This window comes from Coenobita brevimanus, chromosome 93 (genome assembly GCF_032717465.1).
Source record: "Coenobita brevimanus isolate Jiangsu-jjx chromosome 93, ASM3271746v2, whole genome shotgun sequence".
In the NCBI taxonomy this organism is placed as follows: Eukaryota; Metazoa; Arthropoda; class Malacostraca; order Decapoda; family Coenobitidae; genus Coenobita; species Coenobita brevimanus.
In genome coordinates, this window is record NC_137046.1 from 49511091 (window position 1) to 49536779 (window position 25689).

Consider the following 25689-nt stretch of genomic DNA (forward strand, 5'->3'; position numbering starts at 1 on the left):
GTGAAGGGGATAGTGACTGCTATAAATGTCCCCTACAGTTCGAAACATCACTTCCAGGAATAAAATAACAAAAAAATGAAGATAGTGAAAATAATGTATAAAAAATAAGATGCCAACGTACTGAGGAGACTAACCAACACAAATATCCAAATTTCCTAGCGTTAGGGGAAAAAAAAAAAAATGAAATTAGCATTCATTTTTTCTTTTTTGCTTACCGTTTATTCAGTTTTTTTTTTCTTTTTTTTCAAGAGCGAAAATGAGCGTTAATAACGGTGAGGATTAGTGGGTTTAACTGCAGGTCGTAATCCCATCTCCATTAGTTAACGTTCATTCGCTGCCAGTTCCCCCCTGCATTACGAAGCTAATAGCTTTCCATCAATGTCACAAGGCTGTCTTCTGAATCTTCTCTTGTTTATTTATTTTTTCTTACATTATGAATTTCTATTCATGTTCGTGACTCTCGCGGCCTGCCTTTATTCCCTCACTCTCTCTCTCCCTTTTTTTTTTTTTTTACGTCACTGATTTCTGGTCACTTTTCCGTCACTATCACACCCCACACCCTGTCCTTTTTCTCCTTTATCTTTCGTAAGAGAATTTTACTTATTTCTTTTCAAGCCATTTTTGTCACAATAACAGTTTTTCTTTTTATCGTCTTGCTATTTCATATCACTACCATTTTATTTCAACTAACAGGAAGTTTTACACATAATCCACTAGTATTTATGTCTTTCCCTATCGCCTGCAGTTATTATTCTTACAGCTTGATTCTTTTTATTTCCTCTGCTACAGAAAAATCTGATATATATATATATATATATATATATATATATATATATATATATATAGTGTTAAATATATAAAACCTTTCCCCACGCACCATCGATTAAACGTCTTTTATCCCACTGGTTCACTGACGCAATCCTCTCTCTCTCTCTCTCATATTTTCCTCGGATTTCTTGCTCTTTTCTTCCCTCCCATCTCTCTCTCTCTCTCTCTCTCTCTCTGAGTACATAATGATTTTTATTATATATATATATATATATATATATATATATATATATATATATATATAGAGAGAGAGAGAGAGAGAGAGAGAGAGAGAGAGAGAGAGAGAGAGAGAGAGAGTGAGAGAAAGAGTATGGCGTGTGTAGGATGGACGCTGTATATTGTCAAGACATCAAAGCTCACCCCCTAAGCCACACACACACACACACACACACACACACACACACACACACACACACACACACACACACACACAAAATATACTGTACAACTACCAATTACACCAACATTGATTCACACTTGAAATCAGTCACACAAACCATTATATAACCAGACATAATAACAAACGCGTATACTGTCGGCCAAGACACACTAATTTTTCATCTTGGTCATAAATTTATCACTAGTGTCACTAACAACGAAAATAAATACTGCAATCAAACATTTAATTACCAGGCAAAAGCAACCACGAAAATAACCGGTCTACGTAACTAATTTGTCCGGAAAATACAGACGGCTACCATGCGCAACAAAGTAAACAATAACAAGATGCACTAATAAGCCCTTGCTGATAAAAAAAGTTAGGAACACGTAATGAAATGCAGTTATGTAATGACAAAGAAAATAAATCTGTAAGATTAGTGAGACGAAATGCAATTAAGTAATTATGAGAGATTAAAGAGAAGACGAATGACCATATTCTCGCGGGTCAGGCAAGCTCCCTTTTCCAGCATCTCTTCCTCAGTTACATTACCTTAATAATTTCCTGTAACCAATCAATATCTTTTCCCTTTTCCATACAAAAACTCTCCCTCTCTCTATATATACATATATATAACATACATACATACATGCATATATATATATATATATATATATATATATATATATATATATATATATATATATATATACATATATATACAGTATATAAACGGATATAAAATCAGCTGTTTAGGTAAGAGGGCAAGGAGCCCCAAAACCCATGAGAATATGATTATTAGTAAGGATGGGTCCCAGCCAGACGTGAGTAATGATTTTTTTTTTTTTTCCAACCAATTATTTTGAATTTAACTGTCTGCACTGGACTCTCATAATATCGTAGGCATCCAGTGGGAAAGTTTACATGTAAAATAATGGCTCTGAAAAACTGTGGTACCAGTCCAGTTTGGTAGAGATCCAACTCCACATGACGCTTGTGCCATCGGGGTGTTATACAGATGGGGTTGCACGGAAGTCTGTGCAGCGATAAAAATACAGTAAGGTTACTAAGCCATTAGTTACGAGGACGATGTAGTATTTAAAAATTAATGCAACGATCACGCTTTTATACAATCCAATCAATTAATGATTACATCAAACAAGTCACAAAATAAAAGATTAAATCACTGTTAGTTTGTATCTCTTTTTGGGGTTTTCAGAGGGTCGCGTTTAGTATGTTAAGTGGACTTACCTAGAGTGCTGATCAAATCTCTTTCTATGAGGGCCGATTTCGTCACCGGAAAGGGCCGACAACATGGCACATTTAGGATGTCATTATTGTCGAATTAGTGCATTAAAAAAATATAGTTAGTGCGTTAAATGGTTAGATTTAGGTGTCACAAGCCCAGTTCAGTAATATAGAGTCGACTAGTGCATTAATACTGAAAATGTCCGATTTAGTGCGACAAGACAAGTGGGTGCGTCAAAAGTGCGAATTTAATGTGTTAGAGGAGGGTCGCCTTGAAGCACCCCTACCTTGGGCTTCTCGAACTTGCTCTTCATCTTGGAGGCGTCGAAGGAGCGGACGCGCGGCCCTATATGCCTCTCCAGTATGTCCTCGCGGTTCTGGTAGGCTGCCTTCTACACCACCACCAGGCACAGCCACGGGTGAGAGAGGCATGTGAGAGGTAGGTGACAGATGCAGGTACGAGGACAGGACAGGACAGTGAAGACAAGAGAAACAGGCAAGAAGGCGCAAGGCACAGAGAAACAGATAAAGGATGCAGGAAGGATATATATATATATATATATATATATATATATATATATATATATATATATATATGAGAGAGAGAGAGAGAGAGAGAGAGAGAGAGAGAGAGAGAGAGAGACTAATCACAGGCAGACAAAAATTACATGACAGATGCAAATAAGGGGACACAGGCAAACAAGAACATAAATATACCGACAGAGGTAGCTACAAGACGCACCATACAGGTAAAAATACATAAGTAAGCATGCTCCTGGTACAGACACGTAAGAATACACAGGTGGACAAAATACAGGTAAGGAAGTGGGTGTATAGCGGTCCATAAAGTAGAGAGATAAACCAGTAACAAACAGCAAATGCAAGTACAGGTCGATATTAACTGGTGTATAGCGATCCACAAAATAGAGAGGTAAACTAATAACAAACAGAAAAATGCAAGTACAGGTCGATACTAATTATACGCAAAAGAAAAAAAAAAAAGAGCGTTAAGTCCATCATCAGAAGTTCCTTTTAAGTTCAATAAAATGGTCTGGAAGTAGCTCGAATAGATCCAAATGACATCATGATACTGATGGGGTTAATGAAAGCGACAGAATCGCGTACAAGGGAACCAAGTGAAGTCCAGTCAAAAGAAAAGATTCGTTTTCCTTTGTAAATGCCAAGCCTTTAACTTAGCGAAATATCTTGCTCTCAGTGGTAAGAATGATGATATTAGTCTTCTTTTCCAATTAACAATCATCAAGAATATCAAATCGATTCTACTTACTTTCTATTTACATTCCTAGAATAATAACGACAAAGCAAATCATGATCCACTTTTCCATTATCAATAATCTTTAAAAAAATAATAATAATAATCTACAGCATATCTGTTTTCCTGTCTGTTCCAATCCCAATTTCCATCTGTTTCCCAGTCCCTAGTTTCATCTATTCCTGCCTTAATCCACAGTTTCACCTATTCGTCCCAATTTTGCGTTTCACCACCTTATCCAAATCCTGAGTTTCAGTTATTTGCCCCAATCCCTAGTTCTCTTATTTGATCCTGTCCCTATTTTAACTAGCCATATCTAAATCCTAGTTTCACTCCTTTTCCCCAATCTCTAGTTTCACTTGTCAGTCTCTGCTTCCGGCTATTCCTGTCATCATCCCTGGTATCATGTTTCTCTACCAATCAGCTAGTTCTGCCTGGTTGTCCCAGTCTCTAATTAAATCTGTTTCAATCCCTTGTTTCATCTTATCTCAGTTCCTCAATTTGTTTTTATCACCCAAGAAACTCTCCATTAATACCCGTTCAGTTCCAAGCCTCATCGACCTCTATCCAGATACAAAACCATCCCATCTCTACAACCTGATAATCCCTAGTTTCACTCTCAGCACATCTAAAACAATAAGCAGGCCCTCGTTTCACTATTCTTTCCTAAAATGAAGGTATCGAATTCTGGGAAACATCTAACCTTACCCAGTTTCACCCGCTTCTGCCTTCACCACTACACATCCGGGAAACGAGGCGATAAAGCACCGGATTGCAAAACGTAAGGAGGGAAGGAGAGAGAGAGAGAGAGAGAGAGAGAGAGAGAGAGAGAGAGAGAATGTGGACAAGGATAAAACAGGTGTGTGTGTGTGTGTGTGTGTGTGTGTGTGTGTGTGTGAGAGAGAGATTTGTGCAGGTGCTGTGTGGGTGTATATGTTTCTGCGCGTGTACACGTACAGACGGTGTATGTACAGGTTGTGTGTGTGTGTGTGTGTGTGTGTGTGTGTGTGTGTGTGTGTGTGTGTGTGTGTGTGTGTGTGTGTGATATTTGTGCAGGTGTTGTGTGGGTGTATATATGTTTCAGCGCGTATACCGTATAGGCGGTGTATGTACAAGTGTGTGTGTGTGTGTGTGTGTGTGTGTGTGTGTGTGTGTGTGTGTGTGAGAGAGAGAGAGAGAGAGAGAGAGAGAGAGAGAGAGAGAGATCGGGGGCGCGCGCTCGCGATCACGTGTGCCCAGGCCAGAAAAGAAGGATGAATCAGTAGGTCTGAAGGTCACTCAACACCCACAAACAAATATACCGACGCAAAACAAGAGGAAACAACAAAAACAACACAAACAAAACATGATACAAAGAACACACAACACAAGCAAAAGAACACAAACAACAAACATGGGACACCTTAAAATAGATTATTAATCAACTCAAACTGTTCAAACTAACTGAACACCCTTAGAATAGATTTCAGATTCTATTAACACAATCAAGACTTAAGACTCTAGAAAAGGATTTGCTTTGAAATGACACACTAGTACCCTTATTTTACCGCCTGGCATAATAAGCAATTTCCAGAAATTTGTTGGTACTATAATTATGCTTATATTAACTAGTCATGTTTATAATAATGTGTAAATGCTAAAATACACCTTTACCATAAGATGGCTCTGTGGTACTGAATGGGAGACTGGTCAGATGTTGATAATAATAATAATAATAATAATAATAATAATAATAATAATAATAAATAATAACCATCAGCATTATCAATGATAACAATTACCTTAATCCTAAAAGAAATTGTACCTTCAATAGATGAAAATATAACACGCTTGTACAGTATGCTGTATTAGCAAACACAAAGATATCTTAAACCAGTGGCCATTAAAAAACGGAGGCAATGTTCAATATGTAAAATTTTTCCTCTCCCTGAAAAACAAAACTTAATTAGCAATATAAGCATACAGAATAACGACTCAAAATCATGACAATACGATTCACATCTGAAAAACAGAGGAGAAAACGTCAGTAATTATATAATAATAACATAATACATAGGCTGAAAATAAATATTCAAAGTAACAGGAGAATTTAACACCCTTAAATATTTAGTATAATTACCCCTTTCTGTAACCATGATAATTTTCCAGTTAATTCATGCAAGTAGAATATTCACTGTTTATCAAACTAACTAAAAAACGTAAAGGCATATACTGCGGAGAAAATTTTCACCTAATGTTTGTGCTAAACAGAGGTGAAAATAATGGCCAAATTCCTTGTCATATTACAGCAGCCGTTATCGAAAATCGCTATTCAGTGCAGAACCCTTATTCAACTTTTTAAAGCTCCTCTTAAAACAGTAACTTATCACTAAGTTAACTAGCAACATTCACAGAAAACCTACCAATCAACTCTACTACCAAATAAATACGCTAAATCTACGAAGTACGGGTTAATGAAGCGTACAAACAAAGCCAAAGCCAAAGCCGTCAAGTGAACACGGCCAAGCAAATTTCGCGCCAAGGTTAATGGGAAATGAAGCCAGGAAAGTCATGCACAGACCAACTTGCTACTCCGATTTTCTTGTTTACAGCAAATTGCACCACAGAAGAGACCAGCACCGGCAACCGACTGTGATAATTATAATCCTGTTAAAATTATGACTGTCATGTTGCACTGCTCGCATGCCTAAAAAATTCTTGCAAAACATAAGGTAGATTAATTACTTACCTTCAGTATTACACGATTTATACAGTCACATTCTTAAAAATATAAACATACAGTAGTTACCAACTTACTGGTATTCACTGTTAAAATAGTTACTAAAACCTAAACCATGTTTTCTATTATATTTTTCTTCTCTTACAGTATTCCTGATCACAAGGCACATTTCCTCATCTTGCACCGGAAGTGATAGTTGCCTTAAAACCTAAACCGTTTTTTTTTTTTTTTTTTTTTAACAGGGTCATATTATCGCCACCTTAGGAGATTCCCTAACTGATCTTAACTGGTTTAAGATACTTGTTTATACTAGGTATATAACAGAATGTTAAATAATATCTACGAGTAAGTCGACGTGAATACGAGTATGATCCAAACCGGAAAGAAGGTACAAAGAAGAAAACAACTGAAGTAGTCTTCCAAAGTGTGAATAATAGTGTATGCGAAAGAAAGTGAAGTGTATGTGAAGGAAAGTGAAGTGTAAGTGAATGAAAGTGTAAGTGAAAGAGTAGGGCCAGCAATGGATCGCACCGCCACTGAATATAAGCCTAGTGGGACATAAACTCCAAGTCACAATTTAGGTTACGGGAACCCCTGGCGCCAGAGAAAGTGTCCAGACGGTCCAGGCACGGTACAATACAATTTCAGCCAGCAACTCCATATTTCTCAAATAGGTGAATGAAAAAACAGTCAAGTGTGTGCTGTCAGCCTGCAATTTAAGTCTGCCACATTCCCAGGTAAATGAGAGAGCCAGAGTACTGCACATTATTGTCAAGAGCGACCTGTTCCCTCACCAACACGATTATGTTATCAGCCCCCTTCTCTATCTACCGTAAAATAATTTATCCAAGTGCCTACAGTACGTTACACTTTCATGGGTAATCATATTGAAAAACACTGGCAGCCCCATACCGACTGAAGAATTAAATGCGGTACGCAAGACGGTGTTTCCCACGTGTATCTACATTATTGTAGTGGCCTGCCTGAATGTATCTCACATTGGAGTGCATCGGTAGCATACACGTTCAAGCCATGTTTTACGGGTCCTGAAGCACAACTGATCCGTAGGGTCAAGGAACACCACTTTCTGTAACTGAAAAAAGGACTCGTCCCCTCCCCCCAACGCTCTGAAGCAAAATCTTGAACTAGTGCCTAGTAACAATCTATACAGGTATATCGTTTATCATCTTCCTCTAACGCCACTTCCTAAGCGAAAAAAAAAAAAAAAAAAAAATCCTACCCCCCCAAAATACACAACTGTAACGTATGTGTGTTAGTAGGACAAATATAACAATAATAAGAGTAGCATCAAGTTACAGAATTTACCAGAGCTTACACCCGACACGGTACCATATTTCAGGTAAACTCCCATGATCCTCCATCCCACTACCTCTGACAGGTGATATTTTGAAGACTTCTTGCACAAAACACCTGATATTCCTCCTTATCTCGTCTCTTACTTGCGGTCTGTTTATTTTCACTTGCCCTTATTGCGTCTTTCATCAAGGCTAAACTTTCCTGCCTCTTGTTCTTGTCTTTTTAGAATTATTTCTATGTTCTTATCCTTTCACCTCTGTCTCCCATCAGAGTTCTGTTATATATATATATATATATATATATATATATATATATATATATATATATATATATAAGCCTTAGCTCGCATTTTATCAGGGCTTTTTTCTCTCTCGTTTACTTGGCCTCTTGGCTATACTATATCCTTTTCCCTTAAGTGCTACTAACTTCCGTAGTATAATGCGCAAAACTGAATAACAACATAATCTCTCCATATAGTACTCGAAAGAGAGAGAGAGAGAGAGAGAGAGAGAGAGAGAGAGAGAGAGAGAGAGAGAGAGAGAGACAGACAGACAGACAGACGGACAGAGAATTATCTGTTCCAAATCTGGTATCAAGACAGCAGATAAGCAAATGTCTCCCATTTCAGATGCTGTTCAATCAGCACCTAAAAATACCAGGTCTCGATTTTAAAACCGAATAATGATCGTGCTGAAGTCGCCAACAAGGAGATATACCGACAGATCGCGAAGATTTATACCCCTCCTCCCCCGAGGAAAAAAAATAAATAAATAAAAATAAAAAAATGAAAGGCACGCTGGGCTTTTTGAAGAACGTGATTGGACCTTATGAGAAAAAATGTTTCCATAGCTAGAAGAATTATTATTTAGTTGCTAAAGATATGAAGCTAATTCGTGCTTTGCTCCCTGTCGAAATTATTAGAAGACATAAGTTGAAAGAACGAATAGCTCTGACGAGAAAAGAGGTTATCCTTAAAGGGTCATTCAAAAGCACATCGCTGGTGAAATATAAATTCAGAGAAGTAATGTGTTGACGGCTAAGGGAATAACCACTGGGGCTAAAATCGTCGGAAATATTGACTGGCACAAGACACGGTAAATCACAAGGAAGTATCACATCATCAGACATCATGAAACGCGGAATTTACCCAAGAAAGTGAATGGAAATATATTGGAACTTAAGATATATGATGTTTCGAAGTCGAGGAATATGATCAGTAAGGCTTCTATCGACGGAAAATTTATATAGATCAAGGAGGCTGGATCAAAGAAATTTTAGGAAGAAGCTAAAGACTTTTAGCCTCTCCTAACGAGAAAACTATTGGAACATAAGACACTGGATCACGCTAGTGTGTTTTTTACGTCTGCGTGAAACCACGACTTTAATATCTGAAATAAAGATACCTTGACCGGCCAAAAGAATTAATTTATCTCAACAGTTGAAGGAATTAACATTTAATTTAATGTCTGAATAAAACAAATATTTTTAATGGTCGAATGAACTGTTTTAATGGCCGAGTTTGTTTTGACAGCTAAATAAAGAACAAATAAGGCAAACCTCTGTGTAAATATTTAGCTATACGAGCTGGTCGGGGTGAGCAGGTCAGTGTGAAGTTACTGGGGTGTGGAAGGTCAGTGTGAGAGGCCAATGGGAGAGGGGTCAGTGTGGAGCGTGGGGGAAGGTCAGTGTGGGGCGTGCGAGGAAGGCAATGTGGGGCGCAGGGGGTGGGGGTCAAAATGTGGCGAGGGAGGAGGTCAATGAGAGACGTGGGGTGAGGTCAATGTGGGGCGTGGAAGGTCAGTGTGATGTGTGGGAGAGTTTAGTGTGGGGTGTGGGGGGTCAGTGTGGGTGTAGGAGGCTTGCGTGTGGGTCACTCAGGAAATAAAACCCAGTTTACAGGACTCCCTAGGGTTCCATGTCACTCCCTCTTCTCTCTCTTCTTTAGCATTTCCTTTACTCTCTCTCTCTCTCTCTCTCTGAAGTCACATGCAACGCCATCCCTTTCCCTCCTCCCATCATCTACTCCCCCTCCCCCTTCCTTCCTCCTCACCTCAGTCCCATACTCCTTCCTCCATAACAATAAACTTTCTCCTCCACCTCACTTTTCTCCTTTTCCGTTTCCCTTACTTTCATTTCTCTCTCTCTCATTACGCTGAATAATTTTATCACTCACTCTCCATAATGCTTACCCTTTAACTTCCTTCTTCCTATTCTCCCTCCCTCTTTCCTAAGTGTATTTCCCTTTTACCTTTCTTTCTTCTCAACAATGCGGTTCCTTCCAGCCCCTTTTTCTTCCTTGTTTGATTCCCTCCCTCAGTCACCATTTATCTCCTTTTCATTCTTTCATCATGAACTTTTCTTGCTTTTTTCACGCAGTTTCTCTTTCTCTTCTTCTTTTTTTGTCTTGTACGCTATTTTCCCCTTCACTTTCTACATTATTCACTCTTAAATACATCGCACAAGTTCTTAATGAAATATGCCAAGCATATATTCAACCTGGACTTTAAATACTGGCGACTGTGTGAATGTGTGTGGGGTGCCATTTACAGCGAGTGGGTGAGCCTCAGGGAATTGACTTTCTAGTCCACACCCAGAAAATAACATACCTACAATAAACAAACTTACATCATTCTTTCACGTCTCCTCCTCCTCCTCTTCTTCTTTTGTATCTCTCCATCCCTTCTCCCCTGTTTCTATCATTTCTTCCATCTTTTCATTTTTTTTCTCTATACCGTTTCTACCCTCACTCTCTCTACCGCCTTTTCGGCACTCCCTTCTCCCTTGTCCTCCGGTCCATCATTCCCCCTTTGGACACTAATTCCTGCCCTCTGATGCACGTAATTGGACCTCTCTTTCCCCTAACACGAGTGACCCAACCTGACCCGACCTACATCGTCCCCCACGAGGTCAACCTACAAGCCACTCCTGACCTAATCTTAAATACTGAGATGACAGGGGTAGTATTCTCGTAGGCTAAGAAGGGTTTAACGCATCTTTTCCTTGACCATACACTTTCCTGTTACACATTCTACTCTTACATCTTCCTTACATCTTTTTATAATGACAGTTTGCATAAACCTACGTGAAGAAGCCACTGCTGTGTAAATACATCTGCCGTCAGTCAGACGAGAATGGGTGTCTTACGTTCAGAATGAATGTTTTTTCCCCAAATATTCCTTCCTTTTGTATTACTCCCTTCATTAGTCTGTCTTCCTTCCTTTACCTTCTATACACGTTGTGAATGGATAAATTTCCTCTCCCTATATTCCATTTTTTTTTTTTTGTCCCTTTTCCTGTTCTCCCTCCTTTTCCCCCGTCTACCTTTATCGCTCTCTTCTTTTCCCTTGCGGCAGTGACCTTTTTGTTACGCCACCAGGTTATAATCCATCAGGCAAGCAATCAGTTCTTTGTCATTTTTCATAATTTCCATTTATCTCCATCCTCTGCTTGCCGCCCTTCACCTTGTCTCCTACCCGACTCCTATTATCCTCCTCCTCCTCCTTCTTCCCTCTTTCCTTCCTTCACTCTTTTTATATTTCCCTCGCCCTACCTTCCTTTTCCCTCTCTTCTTCTTCTTCTTCCTCCATACACACCCCTGATGACCCAACAACATGCATCCCAAACAACATAACGTTAAGCCAGGCTAAATGTAACAGCCATTGTGCACCATTATATTTGCTGTGTGTGTGTGTGTGTGTGTGTGTGTGTGTGTGTGTGTGTGTGTGTGTGTGTGTGTGTGTGTGTGTGTGTGTGTGTGTGTGTGTGTGTGTGTGTGTGTGTTTTAAGAGAGGGAAGTCTAAGACACGACTGAAAACGAAAAGAGAAACACCATCCAGACATAACAAACAATTTTGAAGGTCTCATCTGCCCTCAAACAATGGCCACTAACAATACTCGTTATCACCAGACAAAAAAACAACAGAGCTATACTGTGTTATCGTGGTTGTGATAAGGGGAGTCGCAACAGTCGGCAACTTAACGGACACATCAACAGGCTATCATCATCATCTTATCATCCTAAACCTTATTCCTACCTGTAGTAATCTTGTGAGGTAGAGTTAATAATGTCACCAGTCAAACCCTACTTCCCAGTGCTGAAAATCTGATGTGCTGAAACTAATAATAAACTAAATGTATTCTATCGGTGACCGCTTCAAGCTATGTAATCAACCATGGTCCAGAAGTGTTATTAAAACGCACATGCTGACCCAGTAAAGACAAGATACATGCGTATCCTGAAGATAAATGAGTAAAAAACTTGTAAAGCAAACAATAAACGGGCTGGCAATGTTCGTATGTCCGTTCAGCCATTTTTAAAAATCAGCAAGTAAAAAAATGTATCCTGCAATTGAGCCAATTGAAAAACACATACTATTTGCAGACACGGGAACTACTAAAGGCCATACAAGTAAAGGATTAAAACAAACAAAATGTGTGTGGGAAGCGCAAGTGCGGGAAGTGGAGTGAAAAGTAGAGGTGAGGAGTCAAGGGGTGGGATAGAGGTGTGGGTATGTGGTAAGGGGTAGGGTAGGGTAGGGTACTCACCATAAGGGTCACCGAAACCCCTGTGGGAACATGGCGGCGAGGCGGTGAGAGAGGGGGTGGGGGCACCGGGCCCACAAACGTAGCGCACTACAACGACAATACCAGTATCATTAGCAAGCTCAAATTCTCCGTACACTCTACACTAATGATTATCTCCACAAAATTAGCAACACTAAACGAATAAGCAAATATGAACAACAGACTCGAAAAAACTACTTCATGAATAAACTACACAAGGGCAATCAACTTTTATAACGCTTTATATCTGATGGTTCAAAAAAAAAAACTGTGCATTAACATGCCCAGCATCAATTTGACCCACTTTGTTGTGACTTGCGACCATGAGCAGACCACCTAGAAGCAGAGAAGGGGGCTACTAGTGACGTCACTACCAGGCAAGTGCATGGGGGGGGGATCATGTATCTTGTTACTGCAAATGTGGTCAAGACGGGCCATTTCGTGAAGTGGTCTTACCACACGTCACATGTCACTCAGTACCGTATTCTCGTCAGCTTAGCCTTTCTAGCATCTGTTTCTTCGCAGTTCATTCTGCATACTACTTTGCACCCCTTGCTATTATCGTGTTTTTATATGAACACAATGCATAAATCAAACATGAGATTAACGTGGCATACGAACAAAATAACCAGAAAAAAACGGTGCTATGATGTCAGATTTTGAGGGCAGTATTCTCGCGGACTTAGGAGGCTTGCTAAACACCTACTCCTTTGCAACTTACTGTATACGGTTCATTACAATATAACATTACTCTTGCATATTATTTACATCCTTTATAATACTACTCTCTTGCAACTGACTGTGTACATTACAATATAACACATTCTTGTACATTACTTCCATCTTTTTTATATCAAAATAATGTGCCCAATACAAAATATTAACGGACAATATGCGACGATAAAATGTTAAGATGTGCTACATGGCGCTTCAAGCCCACGAAACAGTATCCCTAGAAAGACTGGAATGTGTAGCTTTGAAACATGTTGACTAATCCTCGCTCATGAGGTGGCGAATATGGAAGTGTAACCTTATAACGTAATCCCTGGTAGCAAGGAAGTGAAGGGGCAGTGTAAGGGGGTAGTGAAGGGAAGGGGGGTGAGGTGCAAGACTTACGAGGCGAGCCACATTGGCCTTGGTGATGTAGCGCTGCCTGCCGCCTCCACCACCCTTGCCGCCCCCCAGCCCTGCATCGGGGGGCGCACTCAGTTGAGTCTGGTCTGTGTAACTCCGACGCTGCATCACAACAATGGGTGGTGAGAGCACGTGTACATGGCAGCGAAAGGCACCATGAGTCCATGAATCCAGTCAAGCAGCACAAAGAACCAGAGACAAGTCATTAAAATACACAAAAACACTTATGTAGTTGATGCTCGGGAAACTGTTTCTGATATCTTTTTTGTATATCCACAAAACATACTAAAACAATGCTACAGCTTATAAATGTACACGTCCTAAAACTAAGCTATTTTATCAGGTTATGCTTTACGACGACCACCCCTTACGCGATTAACTCGTCTAGCTATAAAATTCTTTTCGACGAGAGCACGGGGTTAAACGAGGTAACAATAATCTAGTCAAGCTGTAAGTTCCTAAAGTGAACTACATTCACAGAGCTAGATCACACAAAATAAGCTACAAAAGGTCACTGAGTGGCCTACGTGGAGGGCGGAGTGATTTGGTAGGGCGGAGTCAACACATCCACACCCAGCCATATCAGTGACAAAAGTACAGTAATCACTCCTGGTGTGGATGTGGGGTGATGTCACTATATTTGTGTGCGGGTAAAGGGGTATACACTACGGCATAGGGCGAGGAGGTTGGGGGAAGGTGGTGTACACTAAGGAATGGTGTTGTGACTTTACCAAGTGCTTGACGGAGACTCCAGTGTACACACTGGCGCGGGATGGGGGTGAGTTGGCCGCGTGGTTGTTGTTGTGGTTGTGGGTGGTGGTGTTATTGTTGTGGTTGGTGCCGGAGGCGGGGGGCTTGGAGCGGCGCCCCCCGAGGTCCACCATGGTGGAAGTGGCGCCCCCCTGTCCACGGGGTCAGCCCACACCCACACGCACGCCGGGACAGGGGAAGGGGGGTTGCGAGGACCAGACGCGGGGGAGCGGGTGGGGTCGAGGGGGCACCAGGCGGCGGGCGGCCACCACCAGCACAGCCACCAGAACCAGCAGCACCAACACCAGCAGTGGCGGCACGGTGGCAAGGGTGGCCACCGCCACGTCCACACAACACAACACAACGCAGTACAGCAGGGGCGGCGGCGGCAGGTGGTGGCAGGCGGCACAGAGCGGCAGCAGCGGCCCAGCAACCAGACCAGCAGGCGGACAGGGCAGCAGCGAGGCAGAGTGCGGTGGTCGCGCCACACGCCGCCCGCAGTCACACATCGGCGCAGTGCACACCAACGCACGCACGTGTGGACGCGGGTCAGCGAGCCAGTGGCGGGGCAGCCGTAAGAGAGGGCGGGGGACGGCAGGCAAGGCAGGGGAGGAACCAACACCGTCATCCAACACGTCAATATTTATACCTACACGTTTTAAGTATATGACAGTTCTTTTAATAATGAATCACTCTTCCTAAAACATATCCACAAATAAAACTGCAAAATAAAGTTAATTCTCTACACAGGCTACGTATGATAAGTAGAGATAATCCATTATTTATTAGACAATCAAATACTATACACGCACTGCTTACTGTCAAACTAAAACAACCCACCCGAGCTACCGTGAAATACAGGACACCCAGGATAAGCATATCTCTACGCGCCACTAACACTACGCGCGGCAGATGGCCAGGTGGGCGGCCATACGTCAAGCGGTAGCCCTACATGACCCCCAGACCACTCCGATACTGACCTTCCCGACCCCCGTCACACGCCCACAGTCACACCACGATGGAGCTGTGGGCTGACGGACCTTGGACCTGGACTTGGTCTCTCCCTGACATTTGTTGGTACGGGAGGTTCGGATGGTGGGGTCGGACTTGGGGCGTGCGTTGGTGCCTGTATGGCGTGGCTGAGGACATCAACGTCAGTTCATCAACACAGTTCTAAGAATACGATGACTGGCACGACCACATCCTAGCTTAGGCATTGATCGCGAATAGGTAAGCAATGAATTAACTACTCGGCTAGATAAACGCCGATATATTAGACTGCGTGTGGCATGTCAATATTTTTCATTATTTACAATTGTAATTTACGCGATAATCAGCCTGTCGCAACCAGTCAGCAGGGCACTAATGTCATTTACCACTGATTAAGTGTGACTGCATTCATACCAAAAAATGCAGCTAACTCTCAAACCTATTAATAGTTCTGTTTCTTTCCCTCAAGCCAGTAATATCCACAATACGATAACCTAATAAGTTGTCTATAAGCGTACACGAAAATTTCTCAACGGCATGTAGTGCGCCGACGATGATAATTATGCTTTTCCAGTTCACTCCCGGGTGGTGCTAATAATAGGAAAGCTAGGTCACACTAAAAATTGCATAATGTGCTATAAGCTTGTACTTATTTATTGTCTGAAGTGCCTTAGTTCAAACTAAATTATTTTAATTTGCTGAAAATATTCCGTTACAAAAAAAAAAAATTTCGACAACAAAAATGCACGGAGTGAAAGCTTATGAAAAAAAAAAATCTACAATATTTTTACTATGAAGCACCAACGATACCTCAAAAGAGTCCTTTCTCAAGACTGTAAAATAAGAAACAGAAAACAGAAAACACAAGCACACTATTAAGGCATCCTCACTCTCATCACTTGCTGAGAAACGACCACTCACCAAGAGAAGACAACGAATGAAACCCCTATGACAAAGAGTAAAGTTAATTCCTTCATACAACCAATCTCATTTAAGTAAAACTGTCTGGCGATAACAATTTTATAAAACTGTAATGGCTCTTTTATTAAGTTTTTGTTTCTAACCACTATACTACGCGATCTAAGATAAATACAATCATTGGCGGTCGTAAGAAATATTAATAAAATAGCCGCATCATATTTAAAGGGTCAAAGAGAACGCGTCAAAACATAAAGTGACAAGAAAAGAATCGATCTCTGCGAGTCTCAGTTTACCCCCCGCACGCAACAGTATCGCAGTGTGTAGGCTACCGGTGAAAATATCCTACATGTAGTCGAGATAAATAGTTTTCACTTTACAGCAGAATTACCGTCATAACTGTTTCCCATTATCACACGGTTACTGACCCTCACCCAAAATCTTGCTAACAGCCTGTGTATGTACTGTATATACGGTCAGCATCATTAATTCCTTTACATCATAAGCATGACCATTATGTTAACCCTGTATCCCACTAATACATCATTTACAGTCTCGAAACTGACGAAAACTAAAGAGCTCTGGGAATTCTAAACAATAACGCGGCTACCCTCGAAGTATATGTGTATAGCGTAGCTACGGGGGGGGGGGGGGGTCGGCGTATGCCTCCACAAATCGTTGACGCCCCCCACACGACCCACGACTTAGTGATCACGGTGTAATGAGTACTGAACAAACAGGAATCGAAAATATCAATAAAGATGAGTGTATACAAATTTTTGGTCGGTCAATTACAATCGTCATTCTAAGACATTCACAAAAAAAAATAATAAATAAATAATTCTACTTTATTTACTGAACAATGTTGAGTTGTTACATTTACATATTACTGTGATTTTTTTTTTTTCCTGTTCAGTGCAGGCTATGTCGAATTTGTGCAGTTTAGTTTTTATGAATGCTGGAAACTTGGGCATTCAGTAACTGCGTTACAAAATAACTCTGAGTGAGCATCATACACAGTACCATATTTTCTTTATATTAATATATTATGTCTTGCATCAGATCTGAGTAGCCTTTTTACCACAGTACTTTCATAACTTTAAATTCCAAATGATTTCGGACGTGTTATATACAGTACTGTAATACCAATCGTATTCATAATAGTATTTATCGTCAATCGTTTTAATAATTTTGAAAAGTTTCCTGTGATACGTTGGTTAATAGTAGCACCGGTATACAGTAGTAACAGCAACAGTAATCATATTCTCTCTACTCACGCACTACGCTGCCCTCCCTCGCTCATCCTCACACGTTCCCCCTTGGGAAAGACGGCTAGCTACACTACTGATACTGAGTTCAGTTGAGGTAAATTCTTTTACTTGCTTGAATATGCTACAATGTGATGAGGTCTTGCTGTAGTTATCAATAATCAATAACAATATCAATGCGGTTATTTTCAGTTCGCTTGTCTGGAACCCCATCAATCTGGAACCCAAGGTGTAAAGGAATTACTGACCGCAACTCTACGAGGTAGACTATAACCCACACACAGTAAATATATGCTGAACCGAATACTTTGATGAATCTTAATGAAACTTCAGCAATCGACGCTCTTTCTTTATTTATATTTTGTGAAAATGAGCCACTATATAAAGTATGTGAGACGGTATGGCGTGAGTACAAAATGTCAGAAAAGCAGTGGAAATTGTACTGTTGAAAGTTGTGCATGAAGTATGTTTATAAGAAACAATCTGATTCGCGAAATATGTGGAACAATTATGCTTGTACAAAACAGGGTTGAAGGGAGTGTGCTTAGATGGTATGGTCATACGGAGAAAATGGCTGGACTGTGGACAGGTGGCGAAAAGGGTAGCCAAGATATGACTGAATGGGGGAGGTATGGTAGGCCAAGAAGGTGGATGGATATACTACATAAGTGTAAGAATGCAAAGTATGGATGTTGATAAGGTTAGGGAACTGACAAGAGATTGAATTGGTTGGATGAAGTAGCTATGTAGAGAAGCACCCCCTTTGAGTCTGACAGTTGGAAGAATTATGCTATGAGGCAGGAATATGTGAAATGCATCTATGAGTATAATTAACGACAAAAAGTACACTTTGCTAGGCTTGTGATGTGATGCCAGGATTCCGGGGGACTGAATGAAGTGTGAATGTGTGGTTCATTGCACTGGGTATGCTGCTGGTGGTTCTCGACAATTCTTCTTTGTCATTGGATCCTACATTACATCACTACAGTAGGTGGGATAATGATGATGATGATGATACACCATGTAAAAGAGGGATTCACTGAAATGGAGAGAAGAAGTACAGTGGTAGAAACAATCTTGGCCTGGGGCCTTACAATCCTGATGAGAAAATGCAATACAGGATGATGGAAGGATGGACAGATGGAAGGAGATGGCCAAAGTTAAGGTGGAAGGGTATATCTAGGGTGGAGGAAGAGTAAGGAAGGGTGAAAGGTGAGTGGAGGGAGGAGAGGAAGAAGAGGGAAGCGGTGGGCAAGTAGAGGGAAGTGGGGGTTGAATGATGGAGACACAGAGGGAAGTGGAAAGACAGAGGGAGTTGATGGGGAATTGAGTGAAATAGAGAGAGGTGGGGGGAGCAGAGGGAAGTGGGGGGAGTAGGGGGAAGTGGGGAGGAGTACAGGGAATTGGAAGGGGAACAGATTAAAGTGATGGGGAGTAAAGAGAAGAAAACGGATGTGGATGGGAAGTAAAGGTGGAGGAAGAATGGAGGCAGAGGGGGTAAGCGGGGGGTGGAGAACTGGAGGAGAGAGGGAAAATTGGGGGAGCAAGAGGAGGCTGAAGGGGAACAGAGAATTCAATGGGGAAGACCAATATGGATGAAGGATGGGTACAGCAGGTGGTAGTGACATGGGGAACAAAGGACGGTGATGCAGAAGATGAAAGAAGTGGCAGAATGTGGAACAAATGGAGGGGGTAGGAAATAACAAAGTTGATGGAGAAATAAAGGCAAGGGCTACCCCCTTCACTACAATGACCTATTTTCTATTTTAATCTTATACCACTGGACGATTTTATTCATTTCCAAACAACCTCTACTAGAGATGATATTTATGAATGCTATATCTAACCTCCTGATTCAAAATTATCTCAAGAGATGAATAAAAAACATCATCAAGAAATAGCAAGAATAAAATAGAATACACATCCTTGGGTTGATGAGTTTAAGGGAGAAATGGTTCTAAAGAGGGAATCCAGGCCAACGGAAACAGGATGAGAAGGAACAGCCAGAGAGTAAATAAGTGAAAAAAGGGAGGGGGTATTTCTGCCACAGGATGAAGAAGAAGGCGAATGGGATGGAATGAATGGTATTAGGGAGAGAATGGCTGATGTCAAGGTAATGAATATGAAGGACTATGGTTCAAATGAAACTGAGTTGTTGGAACAGAATGAAGTGAAAGGGAGCAAGGAACTCTGGAAAGTGAAGAGGAGGACAATTGTTGGGATGAGTTGGGGTGATAAAAATAGGACAGTGTGGAAGGAATGGGATGGTGAAAAGAGGGAGATTATGTCTGGCTGGAATGACATGACGTAGTAGAGAAAAGAAAAGCTGAGACAAACAAGCAGAGGAATTAGGGTCAATGGAGAGTGATTACTGGTGTAAAACAGGAACACACGTGCAAATGGAGAATAGAAACATGGGCGAAGATGCAGGACCATGGGTGTACAGGAAAGGCCACAGGGAAGGGGAGGGGTGCAGCGTTGTAGGAGTGGGACACAGTTGCAGGGGAAGGGTAGGGGTGTATAAGACAGGTCTGTAATAAGGGAAGAGGTGTAGGGAGAGCAGACAGGGTGTAGGGAGAGTAGTAAGGATGTAGGGGAATGGCAGGGAGAGTCAGGAAGGGCAACAGCAGGGTAAGAGGAGAGTCAGAGGGTAAGGGAAAAACAAAGGAGTATGAGTAAATATCAGGTTTTATGAGGCGCTTATGAAAAGCACTAAGTTACATTTTCTGCCAAGACATTCAGAAGTGTAAGGGGAAGCTGAGGCACATGGCAAGGAACATAGGGTCAAGCTGGAGGCTGGAAAGGGTGAAGAGACTGTGGATGGAGATGAGGCAATTCAACAAGTCCTGAAAAAAAGGGATGATGAGAGGTTTAAAGAAAAAGGCATACATGTGACAATTATCTGATCCACTAAAACAAGGGCTATCCATTCTGGTTTGATACAAAATACTACAGTAATACAATTGCACCTATTCATGAGAGATTATTATAACTTTATCAATAATGCTATATTGTTTTCTCCAACTCTAAGTAGACACACCCTACCCTATCTGCAACTCTTAGCCATCTGTTGTCTAGCACACATAAAGCAACAAAAAAACGTTCAAGCTGTCCCATACGACACCATCTGCAGAGTACACTTTTTCACAAGGACTGAACTTGCTGGTGAGTCTCTTGAGTGTGTGGAAGAGTTTTGTTATTAGGGAGACATGTGATGTGCTGAAGGTGAGGCTGGAGCTAGCTCTGTGGCCAGGGTGAGGAGTGGTTGGAAGAAGTTCAGGGAGCTGATGCCTCTCCTGACACTGAGAGGGCTCTCCCTACATGCTAAGGGAACTTTGTATGCAGCATGTGTTAGGAGTGTAAAGCTTTATGTTAGTGAGACCTAGGCAGCAAAGGAAGCGGAATTTCAAAGGCTGCTCAAACGTACAGAAATGACAATGACTAAGTGGATGTGCAGTGCGTCCCTGAGTGCAAGGCCTGGGGGGGCTAGGTTTATGAGGGAAGAGTTCAGAGGAAGGATGGGACTGGAGTGTATTGGTGTGGTGATGAGGAGAGGTAGATTGAGGTGGTTTGGGCATGTGGAGAGGATGGAGGATGATGATTGGGTGCAGAAAGTGAGAATTGTTAATATTAGGGGTAGGGTTGCATGGGGTAGACAAAAAAAAAAAAAAAAAAAAAAAAAGGCCTGGGATGAGTTCATTAAGTGTGACCTCAGGGTTAAGGGACTGAACAGGGAGGCTGCCAGAGATCGAGCAGCATGGAGAGCCACCATTAGGTGACCAAGGCTGATGCACGCAAGCATGTTGGAGCCTTCAAAAATTAAACGATTCCACAACATAATTCTAAACCCATTTCTAACAATCCAGATATACCCTAATTCCTACAGCATCAGTAATGAACACTCACCATTGTGTAGGATGCTGAATTGCTGCTGGCAGGCTCAGGGCTGGTGGTGTGATGTAGGTCACTGTAGCTGGCACACTGTTAGTGGCAGGTGTTAGTAGGAGGAAGCTTAAAAGTCTTGCAGTCAAGCCATCACTCATTAGGCAGTTAGTGGAGTAAGGCACAGAAACTGATGAGATTGTATCAAATATATGCAGCAGAGAAAAAAAGAAATACATATCTATTGAGTGTTATAGTGCACTGTATGCACAAGGAAAATGGTACTGCTATGCAGTAGTCCTATTCCTAATTAAATATACTGCACAGTTATGTGGATATTAAAGACTGATGGCATGAGCATTAGCATCTGCAAGTATAGTATACAACACACAACTCATAACAACTGGCATGCTATAGTGATTATAGTAAAAAGTTTTACCACGTCACACACACAAAAGTTCATTAAATTCAACAAAAAGTATGGTACAGGTACTGTACTGGCTAAAAATCAATGGGTATTACTGTATTTATTTTAGTATGATATGACATTTATAATGCTATAATCATAAAGCATATTCTTTCATCATCAACTTACCAATTTTTTTACTGAGACTGAAAATGAAGGTGGAGGGTGGCGGGGAGAGGGACTGCGTGGTGATAGTTGAGGTTCACCCAGGACAGTCAGGTCAGAAAAGCTGCGTGTCTAAGCACGAGCCAAATATTTTTTTATTAATTTCAGTACCGAGCACAGATAATGTTCTGCATAGACCATAATGCTATATAGTGTTGGTTCATCTCAAATGGTCAGTGCTGTTGATTTTATTGTACTGTACTGTACTGACAATCCTCCACACTGTCACACATGATGCACTTAGAAATTTCACTAAAAACTTTTGTTTTACTTAATCATCATTTAACAAAATAAACAAATAAATAATGATACACCATTACTGCACTAAATTTACTTTTTAAATAATAAAGGGTAATATTTCTATATCAGACTGTGTGGGTACAGTGGCAAGGGAGCTGTGACTCACCAGGGCCTTCACGTTGACTGAGGCTAGGGCCTGGCGGTCACCCTCCAACAGGGGACGGCCAGAGTCACCTCGCCCTACCGAGCGTAGGTCTGTCATGCTCCGGGTCTGGCATGCACACGTCATGGGTCAAAGTTAGTGTTCACAGAGTTAGATTAGTGATCAAAGATAGTCACTGACATCAACTACTTGACATAGAGGCAGTGTTAGTTCTGGTATATAAATGCAGGCAAAAAATTTCTGGATTACTTAGGGTCACACAAGTACAGTACAGAACCGTACTCAAAATAAAACAAGCCAAGTGTCATATTTAGTTGGAGCTTAGCCAAGTATTAGCATACACAGATTAGTCAAATCACCATCATTTTTATGCAGCACCATTACTAAATTACACTGAATATATCAGGAAACTGTTATGAACTAGTTTTTCTAAATCTACAAAGCAACATTTCTGCAGTGTACACCAATGTGATTAGGGGCAACACTTATGGATAATAATGGCTCCTTATATGATGCCTCATTTTAACTGGACCAAACTATGATATGCTATACAAGACTTGGCTCTGGTTAGTGCCAGCAAACAACCAACAGTAAAAAAACACTGTTTAAGCATACCCATATTTATAACACACATACCTAATGAAAACAGCAAACAATAAAAAATTATACACGTCTTTACAGAGTTATTTAAAAAAAAAAAAAAAAAAAAAAAAAAAAAAAGCTACTCTATTAGGGATTAGAATCACACTCCATTTATAACTGGAATTTAGTTGGTACTACTGATATGTACTCATTTCAAGTCATAAGGTACACAAAAGGTACTGTACGTGCAATAATTAAAATCATATGCTGTGTTATCTGACTACAGTCACGGCACACGACACTGAGTTTGTCATTATCATACCCTGGCAACCTACCTGTAAACAGTGCCTTCGATTTCGTATCATATAAACAAATCATATTATTATACACGAGTAATTTATACACGAATATAATATACATGAATCACACGTGTCCCATATTACACATGAAATCGGACACATTGTTGACGGGTAGGTTGCCAGGGCACAATAATGACATCCTCAGAGTCACGCGCCATGACTACAGGGTATTACCTATCTTAACAATTGTGCCCAATACATTACAGTTATTGTAGCTCATCTGGATGTGAACCCAGTGGACTGCAGGCTGAAGCAGCCACTCTCCTTCAGTTCACTATCCTCCTTCATGGAGACAGGGAGAAAGCTGAGGGATATTTGAATAATGAACAAAAAAGCTGCTCAGTTACTGGTGCCACCATGTGAAGGCATCCTTCTCAAGCACTCACAATGATAACAATTATACTAATACAGCGTTGTGTGTCTGCAAATACTTGCTTCTGATGATCTGGTACCAGAGAAAAAATGAAAATGAGTACATAAAACACTACTTCAAGCATTCAGCAAGCATTTTATGTTTCAGCATTGTCATAATATGACAGTTACTGTAAAAGCATTCATACAACAAAATAAGACAAGAAAGAAAATAACAAAATAGACAACCTTGCCCTTACCTTCTCTTTCCTAACTTTTCCAACAATGCAAGACAGTATAATATTGGTACAACTACTGACAAACTACAACATACACACAATACCACAAGTACACAACAACACTACAGTGAAACATCCAACAATAGCCTTACATCTTGTAGACAACAAGCATATAAATTCCTGCACAATAACTATTTTGTTCTTTTTACGCAACACTCAAAACCCAAAGTGTTACTTTTACATCACTTTGCCATGTGGTGCAGTAGTTCCTCAACCCTTCTATTCACAGACACAACAACATTCATTATGTGTTTGCTTTTGTTGGGTGCAAAGAAATTTAATCACAGACTGACTTGACATCTGTGTAAAATCTGGTGATTACTGTGGGATTCATGCACCCCATAATACAATAACACATTCTGCTACCATTAGTGTAAGTGCAACTGGTATGTATGTGTGTGTGTGTGTGTGTGTGTGTGTGGAGAATGGGGAGAGGGATTCACTGTCACTCAGGCTCATATATAAAAGTCCTAACATACATTCATGCGTCAGTATTATTCCCAAGTATCTTAATAAGGAGAGAAAAACAGAACGTGCCAGCCTCATGAATGCTGGTCTGCGATTTGTGCAAACAAATTTGCTCCTGGAATACTGTTGGCTAGCATTACTTTTTGGGCTGTAATAATGGATTAAGAATATTTCACTAGTAACTTTATACTATATATTATTTAGGCACAAGTGCCTAAAAGCAAAGCATATTGAAACTGAAAGTAAGAGCACAAGTGACTAAAAGCAGAGCATGTTGGTACTCACAAGATGCCTAATTGAGACACCAGTCTCTGGCGGGGGACGGGCAGGGGTGTGGCTGCGGGAGTAACCGTCCTCCACTGACCGACAGTATTCTTCTCGCTGAAACACAATAACAAGAAGACACTGATTAATCTCAAGTACACATGTTGAATTATAAAGATAAGTTGTCATTTTTCAATTTATAGTATATATAAATATATATACTATATATATATATATATACTGTATATATATATATATATATATATATTGTATATAAAGTGTGTGAGGGATTTTGCTGGAATGGTACTAAGCATACCACCCTCTGCCTGTTGGCTTATAATCACAAAGCTTAAAGGTCCCCATCCCGGGGTTCCCTATGCCAAGTTCAGTTCTATACTGAGGACACTGGGCGGAAATGGGTTAAGTAAATAGTAACTGGTGCTAAGCTAGTCTGACTTTACCAGTACTGTTTTAATATGGTATACAGGTCCAGCAGACCCTCACAATATGATGAAAAAAAGCTGGGGCCTGTTTTCGATGTACTACAAAATTTTTGCTTATGCACTGATTATCATCTCATATGAGGCATCACTGGTTGAGATACGATCATTATCACTGCTTATACACCTGCCCTCATACAAGTTAACAGCCTCTCTGCTCATCACCATCAGGTGTGTCGGAGTCAGTGATGGAACAATACCACACTATTGCTCATGAAGTACGTGATGTGCAGTGAAATGAAATAGATACCAGTTTTGATGAGTTGGAAACTTGTTTCTAGACTTACTATTGGTGGCAAGAAGCAAATTACATGCAGTGAAGTGAAATAAGTACCACATATGATTAGCTGAACACCATTTTGTTTTTGTTTTTTTCAATGGGTGACCCTTGGACAAAAATATATCCCCAATGAACCAATGTTATAAATGACTCAATGCATGATACATCAGTGTGCAATGGGTTTTTTTCAAACACATCCTCACTGTAAAATGATGGAGTGCTGTACAGTTCTTAGCAGCATGAACATGAAGAAAATTAGCTTCAACACACTGTGGCAGCTAGA

The 25689-nt window shown here is 40.7% G+C and overlaps 2 protein-coding genes across 2 annotated transcripts in view; both read right to left on the minus strand.

The window, feature by feature from the left end:
* The window catches only part of LOC145412431 (uncharacterized), a 258467-nt gene that overhangs the window by 183261 nt on the left and 49517 nt on the right, over window positions 1-25689 (minus strand). Inside the window, exons 13-14 of the mRNA XM_080282316.1 lie at window positions 24648-24743; window positions 2743-2847 (exon numbers count right to left, since the gene is read on the minus strand). Coding sequence (XP_080138442.1) covers window positions 2743-2847; window positions 24648-24743 — 201 coding nt within the window. The remainder of the gene's footprint in view (window positions 1-2742; window positions 2848-24647; window positions 24744-25689) is intronic.
* On the minus strand, window positions 11561-14345 carry LOC145412559 (uncharacterized). Its single transcript, XM_080282463.1, has 4 exons — window positions 14193-14345; window positions 13444-13563; window positions 12306-12396; window positions 11561-11571 (listed from the first exon to the last, which is right to left on the minus strand). Exons 1-4 carry the CDS (start codon window positions 14343-14345, stop codon window positions 11561-11563), a joined length of 375 nt encoding a protein of 124 aa, XP_080138589.1.